This window comes from Lissotriton vulgaris, chromosome 10 (genome assembly GCF_964263255.1).
Source record: "Lissotriton vulgaris chromosome 10, aLisVul1.2, whole genome shotgun sequence".
NCBI lineage: Eukaryota > Metazoa > Chordata > Amphibia > Caudata > Salamandridae > Lissotriton > Lissotriton vulgaris.
Window position 1 is genome coordinate 87662834 of NC_141698.1, and position 17650 is coordinate 87680483.

General features: G+C 43.1%; 1 protein-coding gene across 2 annotated transcripts in view; it reads left to right on the forward strand.

The window, feature by feature from the left end:
* Positions 1-17650, forward strand: part of DNAAF5 (dynein axonemal assembly factor 5) — a 195813-nt gene that overhangs the window by 92851 nt on the left and 85312 nt on the right. For both annotated transcript variants that reach the window (XM_086940560.1, XM_086940559.1), the window contains exons 7-9: positions 373-516; positions 1196-1364; positions 2843-2990. In XM_086940560.1, coding sequence (XP_086796686.1) covers positions 373-516; positions 1196-1364; positions 2843-2990 — 461 coding nt within the window. The remainder of the gene's footprint in view (positions 1-372; positions 517-1195; positions 1365-2842; positions 2991-17650) is intronic.

Genomic DNA, 17650 nt, shown 5'->3' on the forward strand with positions numbered 1-17650 from the left:
TACAAACTAATATTATGTTCAAGGATCCTAATAAGTTTGATCCAATTCGAATGTGTGTGTAACAGTGAGTATTCGGGTGACAACAAAGAAAAATAAGTATCCGATATCTAGAGGATCAAATAATATCATAGTAAAAGACTGAAAGAAATCTACAGTTGTTAGAATCTACAAAATACTGGATTGGTTTTAATGGGAGTGATAAACATCTTATACATTTGAGCAACTGAGAAAAATGATGATTTGTCCTGCTGATAAATGTCCAGAATATTTCATCTGATCGCTTGCCTCTCTCTTATGTGCTTTATGGTTTGCCCTGTCCTTTTGCTGGTATCTGTGGATTGGGATACACCTGAATTCCCTTTATTTTGTTAGGTTGTGTACCTGGAACAGTTGCTTTGCTGTATGCTGTCAATGATTAAAGCATCTGGGGAAAATTGCAGTGAAATAAGCTTGCAGTTGATGAAGGTGCTTGTGACAATATTGGCCGTGCCAACCGGTGAAGATCTGTTCAACAAGGTAATGCTTCAGATGAAGATATATCTATATATATACGTCAATCATATTGAGGGATTTCGCATGAACAAGTTAATGGTTCTCTCTTGTTATTTTGTTTCTTTCAAAAGTGAGACAAGTGTGGTCCATCGTATAGATTTGGACACTTACTTGCATGTTTTATGTCCATCTCCTGGGGTGTTGAATTGGATGCGTCTATGAGAATGCTACCCTAATCCACACCAGTATTTCCCCCATCTGCAATCTTCTCTCCTGTCAAGCTTGTTTTGTTTACTTGTTTCTCGGTTATTTGATGTTGCTCTACTTGCTGCAAAATGATCAGGAAACAGTTAGTACTGTTGTGTGTAGTTAGGGGCGTCTTCATCCTACTCTGTTTTTTAATTCCCACACACCCGCAGTTGGGCATTTTTACTCACCAGTTTCTATACATTTCTATTAATTTTGTTTGCCTGTTACAGTCTAATTATTTGCATTGGCTGAAAGCCAACCCTTCTTTAGCCATAGCACTCTGATTTTTGGAGTGGCTTTTAGTACCTTGGTGTTTTACAATTTGTCAATTGCAATTTGCACGTAAATGTCTCTTTTAGAAGGTTATGCCACAACAACTGTTTTGGTTCTTTTAAACCACAGCTTAGTGTGGACGGTTTTCTCTAAAATTTGCAACCCATTTTTCCTTGAACAGGTTCAGGCGACAATGCTTTCATTAGCTGAAGTTCAGGGCTTGGCCAACATTCAGGATCTTTACAGACAGCACATGGATCAGCTGATGGAATGGGTAGCATCAACACATGAGCATTGGACCAATTTTTCGGTTGAACGATTACAGTTTGAAATAATTGTCGCTCAATCAGGTAGGTTCGTTTGGAGGAAAGCATATACCCTCAAGTTTGTCTGTAGGTGTCCATAAGATCTTAAAATGTCCCCAGTGGCTTGTTGCTGATGCCACGCTTTTGAAGCACAAGAAAGGTAGAATTTTTAGTAGTTTATTTTAGGTGCTGGATAGGGGCACGTCAAATATTGGGATAGAGCAATGAAAATGATGGAAGTCCAAAATGGAATACAACCAAATCAAGGCCCTCTCAGACGTGATGCTTTCTAATCTCCAAAGAACATGCACATCAGTAACCCCTTGTCCTCCAAACACAGGTCCATGGAACCAAACTGGGCTAGGTCACGAAGTGTTTAATTTAGTCCAACACACGGAAGCAAAAAGCACTGTCGAGCACAATATACTAAATCCACTAACAGCAGTTTTTAGAATTTGCTTCTCAGTTCCTCTTCTCTTAAATGTACAGACGGTGGCCATTGCGAGATCTGAAGTATTCAAAGCCGGGCTGTAGTTTGCAGTGTGAGGTTACCCTAATCTTGGTCAAAAACACCATGCATGCCTCAAAATTCCATGAACGGTTCAGAAGATGTAGATTCGTAGGTAGATCAAAAACCACCAAATTGATGTTCAGTTATCAAAACTGGCTTCATGTTTCCAGTCAAAATCGGATTGTTTTTGGGAGATATAGTTTGTGTCCTGCAATTGACAAACTTATCAGATAATGATAACTTTGAATTGAAAAGCCGTAGAGTAGTAAAATGTCACCTTCAATGCTCCCCAAGAGAGACTACAGCCTCCCCACCTTAAACACACTTCCTCTTGCCCAATGCCCCCTCATCCCCTCTGGCCCACCGAGAAATATTTACCATCTGCTCCGTAGGTAGTAAATATTTGCATTACACTCCTAAGAATCGAGGTAAACCTGTGTAACAGGACCCCATAATTGAAGGTCCGGCTGGTTATTCCCCATTCCATGGTGTTTCAGCTGTGATCCTTGTTAAGTCAAGGGGAGATATCGGCCAGATTTGTGAACTGAGACCCTGGTATCTTCCAGTGGCGTTACAGGAGTACGATGGCCGAAGTGACATTAAGAGGTGTTTGGGCCTTAAATTCTAGCATTTTTCAATGTCTACTGTGGCTGTCCTGTCATAGAAGTCAGGTAGGAGGAGTCTTAGTTTTACTATCCTCGGCTACGCTAAGCATAGTGACTTTCACTGTAGTGTTTTCCTTGCCACATAGTTTTTCTTGACTTTTCTTTTATAATGTTAATGCCATTACTACTTTTCCAAAACAGCCAGGATGACGTTCATAAGTGGCAGGCAAGGAAAATGGCTGGCTAGCAGGGTAATAGACAGTGATGTGTTCTTACTTTAGCAGTTCTTTCAGTCTTAGCTAATACTTATGCTTATGATATGTGTATGGCGAGTCATTCTGCTTAGACCAAGAATGAAATCTGATGGAATATGTTGAATATGTATGTTGTACATCTGTATTTTCCAGGTCCTGTGATAGGCGAAGCACTGCATCACCTTATGCCGATCCTAAAGGTTTGCCTTCACCCAACCAGAGAGCCACAGATGCGCTTAAAGATTTTCACCGTCTTATCCAAACTGCTGCTTAACGCAAATGAGACGGTCAACTCGCGAGGGTAGGTAGAACTATCAGTGTCGGCTTGTAGTGAGGCCATGAAACACCATTCATAGATGAAGAGCAGGGGTGGTCCTCAGCAGGGGTGGTTTCCAGCAGCAATGGGTCGGATGATTTGCAGCAGGGGTGGCCCTGAGCAGGGATGGCCCTCAGCAGAAATGATCCTCAGCGGGGTTGATTCTCAGCAGCTATCTAGGATCTAGGTTTGAGCCAATTTTATACATTGATGAGGTTCACTTTTTGGAAGCTACAGTGAGACCCTTTTGTATTTTTCAGTCTTTTTTCATGCCTCTTTATTTAATCTTGATCAAAGGAACTAGACTTTAAAACGTAATTAATATATCATAATTCCTCCGCCAAACTGTTTATATTTTCTTCACCAACTGTGTTTATGTTGAGGTTTTTTTAAAAAAAATAATAGGAACCAAAACATTTAACCTCGGGTGGGAATAACTACTTCATCCCTACACAATCTGCATTATTTTCAAATGATGGGGCTTGGGCAGACCACTTATGTGCTTCCTAAAACTGAACACACTGAAACTGAATTGCGTTCACCACTCGTGCTTCCTAAAATATTTGGAAGCTCATTCCTGTTTCACGAATACACCCTCATTGGTCTTTTCGCAGGAGTCTAGTTCTACAGCACAGGTTTTGCATAGTTTCAAATGCTTACATTCTTCTGCCACCCGGTGGCTTGGTCAGGAACTTTTGGTACATTTTCAAATAGATGTGCACCCGTGATAAATGTCAAATGTCCTAACTTCAACCTTACAATCCTCTTTTTAGGGATGAGCTTCCAAGAGCATGCGCTAGCGCTTCCAAGAGCATGCACTAGCACATGCATCTCCCTTGCGAGACACTGTTGTTAACAAAAAGGGCTTGAAGCCTGCCTTTTCCTTCCCATTTGTTGGCTTACGTGACACTCCTCTTTACACCCTCCTAAATCGCCAAAGCCGGCCTTACAACATTTCCGTTCCTCTCTGTGGAGCAGGGACCAAGCACTGATTGATTTCAACTTAAACAGTGCACGTCCGCTGTTCCCGACGTGCTCGAGGTACTATTTTGTTCTGTTTAACTTTTAGTGCCCTGCAAACAGAAGGCATGTGACTGACAAAAACTGCCCAGCAGGACAAACAAAATTGTAAAGATTGATTTTCTATAGTTAACTTTGTTTTATTTTGCCAAGTCTTCTTTTCTCACTTTGCACTCTTGTTTTCTTTTGTTTTGCTCATGGACGCTGTTCTCAAAAGACCATTTATAGAGCGCAGCTGATCACCCTTAATGGTCTCAAGGTGCTGGAGAGGCTGAATAGCCAGGTCTTGAGATCTTTCCTGAATTGCTAGATCAAGGGTGCGGTCCTGAGGTGCAGGGAGAGGTTGTTCCATACCATGGCCAACATCTGCAAAGAGGAACTTCCACTGCTGTTGGTTTGGTGGATCTGGGGGGTGTCTGCCAAGAAGAGGGAAGCTGATTGTAGGTGCCTTGTAGGTTTGTGGATAGTCAGATGTTTGTTAATGTATGCTGGTCCTTCGTTGTGTAGGGCTTTGTATGCGCGGGTCAGCATCTTGAAGTAGCATCTCTTCTGGATCGGGAGCCAGTGTCGCTTTCTGAGTTGGGGTGTGATGTGGCCCCTTCTAGGGAGGTCGAAGAGGAGTCTTGCAGCTGAATTTTGTGTTGTCTGTAGTCTCTTCAGGAGGGGAGCGGTGATTCCTTCATAGATAGTGTTGCTGTAGTCCATTCTGCTGGTGACATGGGCCTAGGTGAGGGTTCTTCTGGTGGTAGCTGAGAGCCATCTGAAGATCTTGTGGAGCAGGAATAGGATGTGGAAGCAGGCAGATGAGACTTCGTTGACATGTTTTTTCATAGATAGATTGCTGTCTAGGATGATGCTAATCCAAAACAGCCTGCCCCACTCCAGTCTACCCCACTCCGATCCACCCCACTCCGATCCAGAACAATCTGCTCACTCTATTATGCCCCACTCAATCAGAAACAATCTGCTCCACTCCAATCTGCAGTCCGCGACACCCAATGTGAGTGTCAACTCTCCAGGCACAACCTCTAGAAACGAACGAGGCGTTTTGAAAAAAATAATTCAATGAATTCAGTTCATTTGGTGATATCCTTAATCATCACGAACATTTGCCCATGTGGTTTGATATATACCGGAAAAACCTCTCGCAAATTGAAAACATGAATTAATGAGCACAAAAGTAACATTCGGACTGAAAATGCAAAATCTAATGTGGCAATACACTTTAAGGACAACAGACATAACATAAGTCAACTACGGCCCCTCGCGGCGGGATGCCTGGCTTTCACCTTGTGGATACCCTGCCGGGGTTATCTCACAGGGGAATACCAGGACGGGTTCCCTAAGCAAGCGCTTAGATGCCTGCGATGTGGGTGGTTTGCGCTATATAAATACATGTACATTTTACATTTGAAGTAGTGGACAAGCGTGAGGGTAGAGACAATAATAACTTTCTCTTGCAACGTGAGAATCATTGGATTACATTTTTGCAATCTGCTAAACCTTTTGGTTTAAATGACCGGATGGAATTTTCTTGTTATTTATAAATGAACAGCAATTTTCTTTTGTTTTACTCAGTTTTTAGTTCCTTGTTTTTTCACTGTATTTCAACATATTTATTGTTATATTTTTCCCATTACATTTTTCCCATTATAATTGTGAGAATGTATCGCCATTGTTTCATTTCAAACCGCTGTGTCATTTTGCGTGTAATACACCATTCCAATATGGCTACCATTTTCTGTCCTCTGTCTATCCGCACATCCCATTGATTCTTAACTCACACGCGATACTGACTAACTTTCAATCGTAGCGAAGGACGCACGATGTTGTGGGGTCTCTCCATGTTCAATCTTAAGTAAGTTTTTCTTTCATTGCTGACGCACGTTCGTCTCACCATATCTCATTTAATACACTGTGGCTATCTAGTTCATAATTACGTTTGTTGATGAAATTCTGATTAGCGTGTTTCCTTTCGGTAGTAGGTGTTTCGCTCACGCTCTCACCCGTTCACATAATCGTTTGCGTTCAGTTGTTTATTTCACATAACGGCACCGCCTCGTTTTTAATTTCCTTACCTATCTCGTTCACTTTACCTTGACACTTTTCTGCCTTTCCATTTTGTCATATATATCGAGTTTCTAGCTAATGAATATCGAGTAGACATTTGTGGTATTACTCACAGGATTATATTTGTATTATTTGCAGACTGCCCCTGATGAAGGACTTGGTCCGAAATGCATTGGGTGATGCTATTGGTTTAAAGATGAATTGAACATTTTGTATCTGATATGATATTTGGATTAGAAATTTCAACTTTGATGCAATGGACCTTGAAAACATGTGAATAATAACATGGAATAAATGGTCGTGATGATTAAGGATATCACCAAATGAACTGAATTCATTGAATTATTTTTTTCAAAACGCCTTGTTCGTTTCTAGAGGTTGTGCCTGGAGAGTTGACACTCACATTGGGTGTCGCGGACTGCTTATTGATTACTACACCTCTGTCGGGGAGTGATATCTCTAGTGCACGCCACAAACTTACAATTTGATTATCAGCGGTGTGCGTAATCCAAATAACTTTTTTTCCACTCCAATCTGCCCCACTCCAATCCAAAGCAATCGGTCCTACACCAATCCATCATACTCCAATCTTCCCCACTCCAATCTAAAACAATCTGCCCCCACTCTAGTCTGCCCATTCCAATCTACCCTGCCCCACTCCAATCCAATGTACCCCACTCTAATCCACCTCACACCAATCCACCCCACTCTAATACAAAACATTCTGCCACACTCCAATCCAAAACAATCTGTCCCACTCAATCCAAAACAATCTGCCCCACCCCAAATCAAAACAATCTGCCGCACTCCAGTCAGCCCCACTGCAATCCAAAACAATCTGCCCACTCCAGTTTGCCCCTCTCAAATTTACACCACTCCACTCCAAAACAAATCTGCCCCACCCCTATCAGCCACACTGCAATTCAAAACAATCTGCCCCACTCCAGTTTGCCCCACTCAAATTTACACCACTCCACTCCAAAACAAATCTGCCCCACCCCTATCTGCCCCACGCAATTCAAAACAATCTGCCCCACTCCAATCTTTCCCACTCCAATCCCAAACAATCTGCCCCTCTACAGTCCATCTAACTCCAATCTGCCCCACTCCAATCCAAAACAATTTGCCCCACTTCAATCCATCCAACTCCAATCTGCCACACTCCAATCCAAAACAATCTGCCACACTCCAATTTAAAAAAAATCTGCCCCACACCAGTCTGCCCACTCCAATCCAAAACCATTTGCCCCACTTCAATCCATCCCACTTCAATTTGCCCCACTCCAATCCAAAATATTAATCTCCACTCCAATCTTTCCGACTCCAGTCTGCCAATCCACCACACTCCATTCCAATCCCCCTCACCCCAATCCACCCACTCATCCCGATTCACCCCACTCCAATTCAACCACTCCAATCCACCCCACACCAATCCATTCCACCCCAATACAATATGTCCCACTCAATACAATCCGCCTCACCCCAATGCAATCCACTCTTCTCCTTCCCCAATCCAACCCATCAATCCACCCCACTGCAAACAATCTTTCCCACTCAATCCAAAACAATCTTTCCCACTCAATCCAAAACTATCTGCCCCACTCAATCCAAAACTATCTGCCCCACTCAATCCAAAACTATCTGCCCCACTCAATCCAAAACTATCTGCCGCACTCAGTCCAAAACAATCAGCCCCGTTCAATTCAAAACTATCTGCCCCATTCAATCCAAAACTATTTACCCCGCTCAATCCAACACTATCTGCCAGCTCAATCCAAAACTATCTGCGCCACCCAATCCAAAACAAGCTGCCTCGCTCCAATCTGCCCCACTTTAATCAAAAACAATCTGCCCCACTCCAATCTACCTATTACAATCCAAGGCAATCTGTCCTACTCTAATCTCTCCCAACTCCAATCTCTCCCAACTCCAATCCAAAACAATCTACCCCACTCCAATCCAATTCACCCCACTCCAATCCACCCCACCCACCCCATTCCAATCCACCCCACCCAACTCCAATCCAATCCAATCCACCCCACTCCAATCCACACCAATCCAATCCACCCCCAATCCAGACAAATACAATCTACCCACTCCATTCCACCCTATCCCCCACCACCTATTCAGGCCACCGCACCCCAGTCCAATCCACCCTAATCCAATACACCTCACGTCATTCCAATCAACCTCACTCCAATCCAATCCACTCCACTGCAATCCAATCTGCTGCACCCAATCCACTCCACCCCTCAGAAACTCAGTCCACCCCTCTCCAATCCAGTCTACCCCACTCCAATGCACCCCTCTCCACTGCAGTCCAATCCACCTCACTGTATTCCCATCCACCCCAGTCCACCCTGCCTACCACACTTCAATCCATCCCTCTCCAGTCTAATCCATCCCTCTTCAGTCCACTCCTCTCCAATCCACCCCCTTAAGTCCAGTCCAATCCTTCCTTCACCACTCTAATCCAGCCCACTCCAAACCACCCTACTTTAATGTAATCCACCCCAATCCAATCTTCCCCACCCCAACCCATTCTAATGCACCCCAGTCCAATACACCCCAATCCAAGCCACCTCGCCCCATTGCAATCCACCTAACTCTACTCCAATCTACCTCATCCAGTCTACCCACTCCGATCCACTCCAAACTACTCAATCCAACCCACTCTGCCCTAATCCAATAAATCCAAATATACTCAAATCAAATTCATCCCAATATCTCACTTCACTCCAAACCACTCCACCCCATTCCACCCCACTCCACTATGCCACTCCACTCTATAACACTGACACTCAATGCCACTAAACTCTACTCAGCTCAACGACACTCTACTCAAACAAATCCAGTCTATGATACTCTACCAGCTGCACTCCACTCTTGGCCAGTCACGTCACTAACATTTAGCTTTGCTAAACAGCAGCCACACTGGTGTGCAACATGGCAAAAACACATTGCCAAAGCCAATACATCTTGTATAGGCACGATCTATTGGCTTTGCCAATGTTTGTTTAAATACGGGAAGGCCAAAAAAATGCAGTTTTTCCATTGACCAATTAGACACAACTACAGACAAAACGGCTGAACAGAATGACGCCTAATATGGCAGAAAGCTTGATCTTGGCCCAGGAAGTGTGCCTTTTGTGATTTGGTGTAAATGTGTTCAGTAATGTTTGAGAAATTAAGGTTAAAAATTTCGGAATATTTCATGCTGCAGATCCACCATGGAGGATCTGCTACTGCTAATCCTGCAGTGTTGTGATTGGCTACTGGGACTAAGCCCGATGGATCCTCAGATCTGCGAGGCCAAATGCGTTTTGTGATTGGCTGGCTGCAACCTGAAAGAAAAGTTGCGGCCGCCGTCTTAAGAATCTGGGACCTGGTCCTGGAGTCCTAGAAAATAATATTAAATGAGGTGTAAGGGGCAGGTTTGAGGTACCCTGACCCCCTGAGCCTTGTGGGTGTCCCTCTGGGTCAAATTGTTTTTCACCATTTCGGTGATCCGTGGAATGGGAGTTGGGCGCAGGCTGACTGTGTGCAGCTGGGAGTTGGGCAATGGGTCCCGCCGTAGACCAGGCCCTGCACCCAACCCCAAGCAGCAAACTGCCTTCGGCTGAGCGCAGCTGTGGGATGGGCGCCCCCGGTGATGGGTGTTACACATGGCCACAGGCTGACCATACACTAAACCGCCCACCGTGCATGGCCTTAGACATCTTAATATATATATATATGTGATCAAGGCCGTTTTGTGACGGCCGAAACGCGTCATGCCGATGGCGAGGGAAGAATAAAGCCACTTTTTTGAAATCTAACCTTGGTGTTTTGGAGATCTGTTCCGTGGTGATGTGAGGAGACGCATTGCAGGACTTTGTTTCTATATATATATATATATATATATATATATATATATATCTATATATATATATATATATATATATATATATATATATATATATATATATCTGATTTGCCCTAATAAAGACACTCTGGTAAGAAATTTTGATGAAAAACTACCAAGTATGTTATAGTTGGGGAAATAACAACTAATATTTGATACTGATGATGCAGCTTTGCTCCCGCTAAGTGTAAATATGCACGGAGAATAGAGTACTGCTTATTCCAGAACAGAGACTAATTATAATTAAGGGTAAAATAGCATATTGTAAATTTCAAATGGTGTGGCATGGAGGCTGATGACAATTATGTTGCCGTGCCACAGTTTGTGTGTGTTGGTGTACTTGGTCCACACTCCACAGGCACTAGTCTGTGGACACTGATACAAGATTGATGGTCTTCCCGTTTCTGTGCTTCAGCTGAGTTTCATTCGGAGGTGCATGCTATTGCCATGAGTAAGTCTGGATAATTGAATTAAATCTTGTAGTGGAGTGTGAATTTAGGTCATTTAATTTTGGGTTAAAATGCATGGATCTAACACTTGATCGAAGAGCAGGTCTATACTAATATAATAAAGAGAGAGCCCAAACCTTTGAGGCGGGTAATCTCAGGAACCACAGCACCAATCACAACACCCAATACAGCGTTGGAAAGGGCAGTTGCAGCAGAAGGACATAGGCTATGCAGACGCCCACCATATACATTTAAAAGGTAAAAGAACCGTGCCAGAAAAGTAGTCCCTTGTGGGCGTGTCTGCTTTGTGCTGTGGGCGTGTGCTGGGGCGTCACAAACGCTGAGGGCGTGTGGTGCGTTCCGCCCTTCATGCCATGTCTCATATCATGTGCTAATCCCACCCTGCTCCCTTTAAATACCCCTGCACCCCATAATCATAACCCATCCTTACTCCTTAAAATACCTCAACACCCTTAAACACTAACCCATCCTAACCCTATAAATATACCATGTACCCCAAAACCCAAACCTAGCCCTAAACCCTAAAAATACCCCTGTACCCCAAAACCCAAACCTAGCACTGAACCCTATAAATACCCCTGTACCTCAAAACCCAAACCTACCCCTAAACCCTAAAAATACCCTTGTACCCCAAAACCCAAACCTAGCCCTGAACTCTAAAAGTACCACTGTACCCCAAAACCGAAACCTACCCCTGAACCCTAAAATATCCCTCTACCCCAAAACCCAACCCTAGCCCTGAACCCTTAAAATACCCATGTGCCCTAAACCTACCCTTGAACCCTAAAAATACCCCTGTACCCCAAAACCCAAACCTAGCCCTGAACCCTAAAAATAACCCTGTACCCCAAAACCCAAACCTACCCCTGAACCCTAAAATACCCCTGTACCCCAAAACCCACACCTAGCCCTGAACCCTAAAAATACCCCTGTACCCCAAAACCCAAACCTACCCCTGAACCCTAAAAATACCCATATACCCAAAACCCATACCTATCCCTAAACCCTAAAACTACCCCTGTACCCCATAACCGAAAACTATATCTGAACCCTTAAAATACCCAAACACCCCATAACATATATCTCAGTACCCCAAAACATATACCCCTATACCCATACTTACCTTATCCAAACATTAAAAAAAAAAAACATGCTTTTACTATTCATGCATTTACAACGAATTTCGTTGTAAATGTATGCGTGGTAAAAGCATATAAAATGTAATGCCAAGCGTTATAATGGCATTGCGGAGTCATGTTACTTTCGTAATGACAGTATGCGGAGGGATGGTATGCGGAAAGGAAGTTGCGGAATAATGGGTGTTTACCCTCCCCCTGGTATGTACATTGGTGGCACGGCGTCCCCATATTTCCAGCAACATACATATTTTTTCACCACCCATTTGAAAAATGCACAGGTCTCTCTCATTGATGGCCAGCACCGACATACACTTTTAGACACACCTCCCGCCACAAGTTCTAGAATTGCGAACTTTAGCGCTGGGGAGCTACGTTCGAATCGCGGCATCAGCTCAACATCCTGTGATTCCAGGCAAATCGCTTTGTCTCCCCGTGCCTACCACAAATTAATGTGTTCTTCTGTAATGTAAATTGTGGTCATGCCATGTTGTCGAGTTCGCGCTATGTAATATTGCAAGGAAAAATAAAGTAGGGAAACTCGAGTTCACACACTACTGAACGTGCACTCTTAAGTGCATCAGCAGTGCACTGTGAATCTGAGCGTTTCACAGGCCTGCCAGATAAGAAATGCTATCAAAACGAAATCCTACAAAACAATATACTACTGGCCGGCAGCAATTCATACCCGGAGAACGTCGGGACGGGCTGCTAGTATGTAAGTACAGCACTTGATTTGGCACACAGAAATCCTCAAGCAGGTTAGCTTACCAAGTCAGTATAACCAAGCTTTTTATTGTTAGACATTAATTCAATAGTGCACTCTTGTGTCTTCGTGTATAAATCATGCCTTACATATATTGACCTTGTTGACCAATCAAACATGAAATGTCATTTCCACTTTAATGTGAAAACATCATTGTTACCTTTCCTAACTAATGGCGAAACAGTATTATAATTGTGGAAATCATCAGTAATGATTAGCACAGTCTCACATCTATGAACCATGTATTATTATATGTAGGGATATAATCTATTCAATTAAAACATTAGTGTAGTGCAAGTTTAGAACCAAATGTATGCATCCTAGCAACCAACATCTAAAAGTTTTATAGAATGCCTGTGTATTTCAGCGCCTAACTAAATGTATCCATGAAGAGGGTATGCCTCACCTCACTTGTTTGTTAGCCATAAAGAGCGCTGAACCATGGTGGTTATGCTCCACTATATAAAAATATGTATATAAATGAATAAATATATATGATCTCTGACATTACTGCATATAACCTGGTTTATCCCTAGGAATGTGGCCTCCGTAGAATCTTTCACATGCTCAGATTCTCTGGGATACTCTGTGGGATCCCCGTGGATGTGTGCAAGTTCCTACCAGCTCCTAATTGAAGGCAGCTTGGCTCATGCATCTTTGGTAGTGTTACTTCTCACAGAACCTTAATTTTTGCATCATAGAATCTTTATTGATAGTCATAAACCTTGAATAATTCCGTGCTGCCTGTGCGGACCCCGGAACACCTTATTCCATATATCCAGAATATCCAGGAAAAAGATCTGTGTAGTGTTCATCACTGAAATACATTTTCCATTCATTTGTAGTGTAGGCTGTCAGGGTTGTATTTTCCTGGAACATGCTGGTAGAGATTGCAGGAGGCAGGAACTGCAAAGCTTACAACACTTTCATAAGGAAAAGGGCTGTGCCAGAAAGTGTAGAATGCAAGGAAAAAACATCCTGATAGTGTAACACTAGGAAGTAAAAAATGTGACCTGTACCATTAAGAATCCCAGAGGGAACCCATCCCACAATGCACTGAAGTAGCAGTTTGCCCAAGAGTTTCAGTTCTTTTTTCTGGCTCCTTCTGTCAGGATCTCAGGATACATCTGGTGAATTTTTCCTCTTTATTACTCTTCTAAAACATTTATTACTGCTTTTTAAAGCTTTTTCTTGGCAGTGTTGTATCTCTTCTGCCAAGTAGGTTGTTTTTTAAATTCTTTGCTGGTGGGAAAATGCCTACTTTCTTCACAAAGGGCCTTTCCTGTGGCAGAAAGAAAACTTCCTCTGATGCCCACAGCATTCACACCTTTACATAATGCTAATTCTGCAGCATTACTGGGCAGATATCATAGAGAGACTGGGAAGTGACTAAATCTTTTATCCCAGATCTACCAGAACCATGACAACAGGATTACAGAGACATGATCCGAGAGGGCTCTCATTTCAAATCAGTCCACCAGAGCTGCTGTTGATTGTGCTGATCTGTACCCCACTACCTTTTGACTTGGCATTTCATTAAGATGTACATCCTAGGTAAGACTCCTATTTGAAACAAGACTATCAACTGAAAATGGCAAATCTTCGTTTCTCCAGATCTTCCCTATTTGGGCGGCACACAGAAGATGAAATACTGCACATGAAAAAGTAATTGGAAACGCTCAAGGCAGTGGCTTTTTAACAACAAACATTTATTCAAACAGTTCAAACCGAGGACAAAAGAAGTTTTACCATGGAGTTCAAACCTCTAGGTGGCATTACCAATGCTAGCAACAAAATAGGCAACCTCAGCGTACCTTTCAAAACAAGTACCAAAACGGAGATCATCCCCACACAAGCCCTCACAAACCAAGGATAAACCTTCCCAGTCAAAACAATGAAGATCACATACCCCCCTCCCCCCCCCCCCCCACAGTTGCCCACTCCAGTTGGGGCAGCGGTACAGTTCCATTTGAAAGAGTGGAAAAGGATTGCTACAGACAAATGGGTCTTAAATATAATTCAAAATGGCTACTCACTGTGCTTCACCAGCGCTCCACCAAAAACCTCTCTACAACCGACCTTACCGTCCCATTTGCACGGCCTCAAGAATGAGACCGCTATCCTACAGCGCAAGAGAGCCATAGAGGTAGTTCCACTACATAAGAGGGGCAGAGGAATCTATTCAAGATATTTCTTGATCAGAAAGAAAGATCATTTCCGTCATTTTTGGCCAATTCTAGACCTCCTGACCCTCAACAAATTTATAAAGCGAGAGATGTTCACAATGCTTTCACTGCATAAAATGTTCCTACGCATTAGAAACAACGTTTGGCTCTGTGCTGTAGATCTACAGGAAGCATATTTTCATATTCCCATTCTACTGTTTCACAGACAATGTCTCAGATTTCGAGTGGGCTTTCATCATTATCAATATGCTGTGCTCCCCTTTGGTCTAAAATCAGTGCCACAAACCTTTTCCGAATGCAAGGCAGTCGTCGTTGCCCAACTGAGAAAACAAGGTATTTTCATATATCCTTAGCTGGACGACCGGAATAGCAGAGTCTTTTCACAAAGCAAAGGAAGACTTTGATGCCACAACCTCTCCTCTGGCAAGACTAGATATCCTGTTCAATTCACAGAAGTCCATTACAAATCCAGTTCAGTGCCTAACCTTTCTAGGAGCTATTCTGGACACTCCAAAAGAAAGCGTGTATGCTTCAGTTGAGTCGCCTCAATTCAAATTAAATGTTTTCAAATTCTTCGCCACATCAGACCAAACAGTATGCACTGTAGCATCACTGCTAGGTTCAATAGCTTCCTGCATCAACATTGTAACGAACACTCGCTTGAATATGAGACCTCTACAGACATGTCATGAGGATCAATGGTCTCAAAGAACAGGCTTCTGGAAAGATCGGATTCTCCTGACACTCAGTGTACGCCAGTCCCTATCGTGGTGGACCAACTCGGAAAATCTACTGTAGGGGGTTCCTTTCCAGAAACCAATCCCATCCCAGACCATCATCACAGATGCATCCCTAAAAGGATAGGGTGTCCACATGGACGATCTATCCATCCAAGATCTGTGGTCTTGAAAAGAAATACCATATAAATCTCCTAAAAATTAAAGCAGTTATTCTGGCCCACAAAACGTTCCTTCCATCGTTGTATTCGAAGGTCATCATGCTTTAGACAGACAACACCACCACAATGTTTCATGTCAACAAACCGGTTGGAACAAGGTCCAACCAGTTGTCTCACCAGGCACAAACTCTATGGCATTGGGCTCTGGCAAGACACCTCTCCATTACAGCTTTTCACATTCCAGAATTTTTAAACGTGGAAGCAGATTTCCTCAGCTGCTTTACCGAAGAAAACCATGAATAGGCCCTCAACAACAAAGTCGTAGATGCCATCTTCCAAGAATGGGGCACTCCAACCTGCGATCTATTTGCTACTGCCCAAAACTCAAAATGCCAACATTTCGTATCTAGGGATCCCGAACCTAAGTCTCTGAGCAATGCCCTTTTCATAGATTGGTCAACTCCATTTCTTTACGCCTTTCAACCAATTCTGTTAATTCAGGGGTTGATACAGAAGCTACTGAGTTCACACACCACAGTGATCCTCATAGCTCCGGACTGGCAGAGACAGTGGTGGTACACAGACCCGCTCTACTTATCAATAATCCACCACAAGCGTCTTCCCCTCAGATCAGACTTTCTGTACAGACATCAGGGCAGAATTCTCCATCCCTCGATAGTCACTGAATTTGGCAACATGGCTCCTCCGTTTATCCAATATGGACATCTAAATCTTCCAAAAGATTGCATGCACATTCTGAAAGAAGTAAAGTGGCCTTTCACAAGAGCTTGTTATGCATTTGATGTTGTTCAAAGAACTATGATTCTATTACAGTACAGGAAGATATCATACTAGCTTATTTATTACATCTTGCCAAATCTGGCCTACAGGTGTCCTCAATAACCGTTCACCTAGCAGCAATTACTGTTTATCGTAAATCTCCTATACAAGAGTCCTTTTTCAAAATCTCAGTAGTGAAAGACTTTCTGGAAGACCTCAAAAAAGTTTTTCCTTCTCGAGAAACCCCCCTCCTCATTGGGAGTTGAACATAGTGTTATCAAATTAATGTGTCCCCCTTTAAACCGATCCATAAAGCATCGCTGCAGCACTGGTCATGGAAAACTGCTTTTTTTGTTGCAATTACCTTGGCTGGTAGAGTCAGTGATTTGCAAGCTCTGTCTTCTGTAGAAACCTTTACAGTTTTCCACCACTAGGGTTATTTTACGTACACACCCTTCTTTTTTCCCTAAGGTAGTCACAGATTTCCATCTCAATTAATCTATCAGTCTTCCTACCTTTTTTCTAAATCCCTCTTCTGCAGTGAAGAGAACATTACACTCACTCGATCTTAAGTGTCGTTCATTTTTACCTAGACAGCTCAAAATCAGTTAAGATCCTACAATGCAGAAAGAAAAGTTGCATGCCTGTAGGTATAGCTGGCAGATGACAAAGATTGACATCACCAAACTGTCAGTCTTCCACACCAATAACCTGAGAAGAATTTCGCGCATCATATGTTTGCGAACCATCTCCACCCAGGATCTGCTCACCAAATGCAAGCAGGAGAGCATGGACACCATCCTTATGAGAAAAAGATGGAGATGGATAGGACACTCAACCAGAAGAGAACAATAATCAATCAAAAGCACAGCTTTCCACTAAACCCCAGAAGGTAAATGGAAGAGAGGCAGTCCAGAGAAATCCAGAGGCGATCGGTGGAAAAAGAAATTAAGACCCTGAACCACAATTAGGGAATTGTACAAACACATTCCCAAGATAGACCGAAGTGGAGGTCGTGCATTGATGTCCTAAATGCCAGTTGGCTTAGCAGGCAGTCAGTGAGTAAGTAATAAATTCAGTCCGACAGAATTCTGCAATTTACACTAGGTTTTTCTAGAAGTGCTCTTGCAAAAACACTCAAAGATTGAGTTATTTCTCTTTTCTTGGGATACAAAAGTGCTAGGAAAAAGTATAGCGAGGGATACGAGGTTAAAGTGGTTTATTATTATTATGTTTCTTATATAGCGCCAGAATCGACCCCCGAAGGGGTATCTCCGCGCTTGCCTTGGGAACCCGTCCTGGTTTTTCCCTGTGAGATAGCCCCTACAGGGCATCCCCAAGGTGAAAGCCAGGCATCCCGCCGTGGGGGGGGGGGGGCGTTGTGGAGATTAAGCAAGCTTAATGCCCAGAGTTGC